This window comes from Corvus brachyrhynchos, unplaced genomic scaffold (assembly GCF_000691975.1).
Source record: "Corvus brachyrhynchos isolate BGI_N302 unplaced genomic scaffold, ASM69197v1 scaffold125, whole genome shotgun sequence".
Classification (NCBI taxonomy): domain Eukaryota; kingdom Metazoa; phylum Chordata; class Aves; order Passeriformes; family Corvidae; genus Corvus; species Corvus brachyrhynchos.
Genome location: NW_008238342.1, coordinates 1580358 through 1586357, shown reverse-complemented (window position 1 = coordinate 1586357; position 6000 = coordinate 1580358). Strand labels below are relative to the sequence as shown.

The 6000-nt window shown below is 42.3% G+C and overlaps 1 protein-coding gene across 9 annotated transcripts in view; it reads right to left on the bottom strand.

Moving 5' to 3' along the window:
• The window catches only part of PTPRT (protein tyrosine phosphatase, receptor type T), a 315834-nt gene that overhangs the window by 212953 nt on the left and 96881 nt on the right, over positions 1 to 6000 (bottom strand). For all 9 annotated transcript variants that reach the window (XM_017735146.1, XM_017735147.1, XM_017735148.1 and 6 more), the window contains exon 6: positions 5174 to 5467. In XM_017735146.1, coding sequence (XP_017590635.1) covers positions 5174 to 5467 — 294 coding nt within the window. The remainder of the gene's footprint in view (positions 1 to 5173; positions 5468 to 6000) is intronic.

Below are 6000 nucleotides of genomic sequence, written 5' to 3'. Positions count from 1 at the left end.
AATCACTTGATATTCCTTCTGTGCAGTGCTTTGAATCATATATCTGAGTTTTAATTTGTTTTTTTTATTATAAGCTTGAGGAAAAAAAAAGAAGGCAGTAGGGTGGCAACCTTGAATCTTATTTTTCAGCATCAACGTGTGAAAGTTTCCTATTTAATGGGAGATATCACCTTAATATTAAACCAGAAAGAAGTGGTTTTGAACTCATACTCAGCGCACATACTTGTGGTTGTTCAGTTCATACATTTCATAACAGTGGGCAAATACCTCCTTTTCTAACACCTGTAATAGAGCAGAAGACAGAAATATTTCTATGAATTTGGAACTCTTCTCTTAAACCAACACAAAATGGCAAAAGCTGCTTACTACTGGTAAACTTCACTAGATTTCGTGGCAACAAAGTACCTGTTAACAACCAGAGGAAAAGGTTTTCCAGCCACTTGGTAACATCATATCGAACTCAGAATGTTCAGATCATTTGCATTTGTATCAGCCACTTTATCCAGACTATTTTTAAAAGGAGTATTGAATTCAGCCCCATCATTCAAGACTAACTTTTATTTCCCTAGGCCTATACCAAAAATTGAGTATTGATCTTGACAACTGCTCCTTTTTGCAGGAGCTAAATCACCTTGTGCTGATTAAGGCAGTCTCCAGCAGCTCATCCAAAGGGAAAGGCAGCGTGTGAGCCCTGGGAATTTTTCATATGAGGACAAACTTCCTATCACCACAAGCCTGTTCCTTGAGGAATCATTGCCATGTGTTTTCTGGGGGAGATGATGGGGTTTCTCAGGACTTCTTCTCCCCTCCCATTCCTCACCAAACAATTCTCCTGCTTCCAAGCCACAAGGTCATTAAACCATCCCCATTTTACAAGTCACCTGTTGTCATCACCCAAAAGGCGGAGAATTATAAAGTCATCAAGGCTGGAAAAGCCCTCTGAGATCAGGGTCCAACCATTAACCCAACACCGCCTTGTTCACCACTAAACCACATCCACACACCTTGTGAACACTTCCAGGGGATGGATGGCTGCCCCAGCCATATTCCAATGCTTGACACCTCTTTCAGTAAGGATTTTTTTTCCTAATACCCAATTTAAATCTCCCCTAACACAGCTTGAGGCCCTTTCCTCTCCTTCTGCTGCCTGTTCCCTGGGAGCAGAGCCTGATCCCCACCTGGCCACAATCTCTTTTCAGGGAGATTTAGAGAGGGATAAGGTGCCCCTGGGGCTCCTTTGCTTTAGTCTCAACAGCTAATAAAGATCAGCCAATGTTCTAATGAAGCTAATGGGACCTAATGTTCAAGGCAGCTTTTCCAGGCAGTATTTAATCAGGAATAAGTACTGATCACAAAGAAAGTCTTTCCTCTGTCCCTTTATTAATATTCATTTAAATACTACTCTTTGGCCTTGTTTTTCATGTGAGTTGGCCCCACTAGAAGGCAAGCAGTTTTCAGATGAGATTTCCTGCATAATGATGACCTCAAATGCAAACTTTTCCCTTTTTTTCACCCACCAAGGCTAAAAACAACTTTTCCCCTACTCTGCCTTCTGTGGAAACTGAAGAAAGAAAAAAAAAACAACAACAACAAAAAAAGCAGGGGAATAGTCAATAAGCAAAAAGAAAATAAGCCTCAAGCCTCCCAAAGCACACTCTTGTGAACAAAGGCCATGGAACAAGGATTTTAAAGAGCTCTGTTTATCTATAGAGGATGGCTAAAATGCCCCACACTTAGAAAACCAGTGCTGAATACTAGGCACTATTGGGAACTGTGTTCAAACACTCTATTCTAATCCTGTTATCTCCTCAACCTATTATTTTGGGGATAAAAACTAATATTTCCTATCTATCTTTCCTTTAACCTACCTTCAACCATATGTCTGGTCTTAACCTTAAGCAGTCTCTCTCTTTTCCCCATTCCCTGATGAGCAACTCTTCCCTCTCACTGACACTTTACTGGGTTATGCCTCAAGGTCATTTAATTTTTTCCTGTCCCAAGTAATGACCCTTCACACTCCATGAGAAAAACAAACTCAAATCCAAAACTCAAAGCCCACAACAAACAAACAAAAAAATCATTTGTGCAGCGTTTGCCGTATTTCTGGCAGTTGGCTTTTCCTTGAAGGAGGTAGGCTGGGATGTAATTTTCAGTATTATTTCTATAGATCAAATATTAATCAAGCCTTGTAATGCTGTCCTGTAGGACACCAAAAGTGGGGTAACAGATGCCTGGGTGCATACTGCTAATAGAAACTTAGGTATTGTCCAGTTTAATAAGACTTCTTTATGTTCATTTAGACCTTCCTTAATTACCTGATGGGTTTTATCTAATTAAAACAAACCTTTCAAATCCAAAACCTTTCAAACAACTTCCATTCAGTCTGATCAAAATCTGAAACTAAAGAATGATTTTGGTAAGAGTTGTCAGGATGCCTCAGCTCATCCAGGACCATCCTGGCCATGCTTTTGCTCTGATAGTCAAGAAACACACAGCAGACAAGGGCAACTTTGTAAATGAGCTTCTGTTACTTGAAGTGGAAGAGCAGCATGATCCTTCCCAAATCTTTTCATTTTTATCTCTAAATAAGAATCTCATTACAATCTGTTCTTAAACTGAAAGCTATGCCAGCAGTTACTCAGCCTCTCCAGAACAAAAAATATACAGTCTCTATGTGAAAAGAGCCTTGAAGAGCATTCAGTACAAGGGATATTGACTTCCCTCTCTTAGGAGGTTGCAGCCACCTTCTGCTTATCGTTACACTAATTTCTAGCAATTTAAATAAGTAAATACTCCTCCAGCACAGGTGATATTGTCTACTCTTACTCCTGCAGTCCGTTTTGTTACCTTTATTTGTGGGCTTAATAAACACAGCACAACTCTGAACAGCGCAGTAAAACTGGGCAGCTCCAATCACCTACTGATTGCATACAAATGTGTAGGAGTTTGGTACTTCTTTCTTGCTCAGAAAAGGTAAAGACAAATAATAAAACAACAACAACAACAAAAAAATCACGTGAAAAAAGCAGTATCGCTCATCCCTCAACTATTTTAAAACCCCTCAATTTTCCCTGATGTCATTCTTTAGGTACTCTTAGGAAAATCAAGGCAGCAGAGCTGTTTTCTCAGCTCAGCACATTTTTGAAAATCTTCACCATGAAAGTTTTGTGTAATTACCCTCAAAATGGTGTTCTGAAGGAGTTCCACGACGTATGGAAATTGGGATAATGAGTTGCATTTTCTTGTCTCTCATTTCAGTTGGCATTTGGTGAAATTGTACATCTTTATCTATTAAGTCTCTCCCTTCCTCCTGGTCCTCACTTAGATCAAGACCATTACAATTTCTCCCAGCCAGTGCCATAAACAAAACACAAATGCCATCGCCATCAATCTCAACAAGGCCTGTATGACAGCTAACATTAACAGAATGACCTTCTCCAGTTAGATTTTCATTAGCAAAACAGGATGGAAAACAGAAAGTGCCTCAGCTTTGCCAATTTGAACAGATTATCTACGTCATCCTTCTCAATGTCAGTCAATACCTGAGCTGGGCAGGAAACTCAGCAATTTGGGGCATAGGACAAGACAATATTATGCACAAAGCGAGCATTTTTTTTTACTTTAACCCCTGAATTAAACCAGCATTCTGTACAGGTAAGGCAGAGAAGTTTGCAAGTTTGGCTGCTGCAGAGAGTGTGACTGCCAAGTGACAACACATCCACTCCAGACCAAATCTGAGCACGTCACGTTTCCATTAAATGCACAGTCCCAGGCCAGGCCTGCAGTGACTTCTGATGATGCCAGAGAATTTGACCACATTAGGGAAGCAGAAGAAAGCCAGAAGGTGAGTAGCAGAACATGTGCCAACTTCCCAAACAGGCCAGGACATCATCCACATCACTTCCATGCCTTCCACACAGCTGCAGCAAAGCCTCTGTCTGTGTCCTACCCAAGGACAGGTGCTGAACAAAGCAAACAGGGCCTCGTGCTCAGATTTATTTATTTTTAACCAAATCTTCTCAAAGGGGCACTAAATGTTCACTAATTTACAACCTGCATAATAAAAGATGTGCCACCCACAACACAGTCAGCCTGCCAGGGTTCCACTCATGGTAGAGAAAGAGGATGTTGCTGGAAATGTTCCTGCTATGAAGTGGATGAGGAACACCAATACTGCACTGCTTAGTCCCATCCCAGGATTATGTTGGCTGTTCTGAATGCCTTCTTCCAACTTCAGATTTGCTATTTGATCAGAAAGAGTAACAGGAAGCAGAATGTTCTTGTAAGTTTTTCACTACCTAAATCCACATGTTGCAAGCCACTAATTTGTGGGGAGGGAAAGAAGGCTGTGTCAAAAGGAGAGCAGCCTTTTAGTGCCTGTTCTTTGTTCATACCACAGTGAGGACCTTGCAAAAATTACAAAAATGAGAGAGAATGAAGTTTTGTGGTGGAAAAAAACCGTGAGGGAGAAAAGTGCTTTGCTCATCCCCTTGCCAGGCACAGGGCTTGATTTCCCTTAATGGCTAATGATTAATGTATGACAACAGGATGAATAGCCAATACATCTGAAAGATGAGCAACATCATCCATCAGTTTTTCACAGTCCAACATGGCTTAGAAAGAAAGATAGACTACTTCTGTCCCTGGATCAAAATTGATCCATTCCAATATGAAAGAGAAAAAGAAGGTGCTGCACAGTGTTTGAACACAGTCCTTTGTCAGAAATGAGGAAGGGAATCTGTTCCATCAAATGGAACACAAAAATTAATTTAAAAACTAAATGCTTCCAGCTTCCCCACGGGACACTCAAACTGATATCGGTGTCAATTCGTTAATAACCACTGCAGAACCACTATCCAAGAACAACATAAATTTTGTTATGCACTTAGAGGTGAAAATTTTATCACAGCTTGGTCTTAAGAACAATTTTCCTACTGGAGGACTGGTCATCTGTTTGCCTATTCCAACAGAAAGCAGCCTCACGCTGCAGCAAAAGTTTGTCAGATAAACCACACGCATAAAAACAACAGTTCTTAAACACCTGCCTGTGGAACAACACAAAATACTCCAGGATGCATCAAACTTCACAATGCCAGTTCAGATCCCTGACGAAGCACTGCACCAAGGACGTGTGGCAGAGCATTTGTCAGAGGGAGAGCAGCAGAACCCTTACCTGCACACTTGGTCCTGGTGGTGAGGGGGGGTCCGGGGGGCCCCGTGCCCCCTTCCCCGGGGCGCGTGAGCAGCACTCGGATCTCGTACTCCACGTCGGGGTCCAAGTGCCACAGTTTGTAGTTGGGAGAGTCCACAATGTGCGTCTCTGCCCAGTTGCCCGTGGTGGTGCGGTACTCCACCTCCTTCAGGATGATGGGCCCGTCCCCGATGATGGAGTTGGCGTTGGGTTTGATCCATAGGTACGTGGCCCCCACAGCCAGCAGCTCTGGAGGGGCGATCGGGGTGGGCGGCTCTGGAGGCAAAAACACATCACAAGGAGTCAGAAAATCCAAATTCCCATCACGTATCTGTGCAGTCAGGCTGTCCCAAAGCCTTTTGTAACACAATTTCCCCTCTCGTTTACCAAATCTTTTATAAGCATTTAATCTGCTACTGGAAAGAATTGGGCTTGGGTTTTTTGTGCTTAAATTTCAGCCCCCTTGCGCTGGGGGTAGCATTACCAAGTCAGAAACACTTGTGAAAATACAGGAGCCACAAAGCAGCTTCTGTCTTAAATGGAACACAGAAGTGTCTTTTAGATCATTACGAGGTTTATACTTTCTCCCTCTTGTAAGCATATGAGCAACAGCACTCAGCACAACCTTGGAGGGTGAGGGAGGGAGAAAGAAATCTTAAATAAAGACAACTGAGTGGCCTTAGCATAAACCATCAATAAAAGGGCTCCAGCACAGCCCTTCCTCTGCCCCGTGACCTGACACAGCAGAATACCCCAATCACTGATTGTGGTGCCATGGTTCTGCCAAGTTCTAATGCTTAACGTGACAA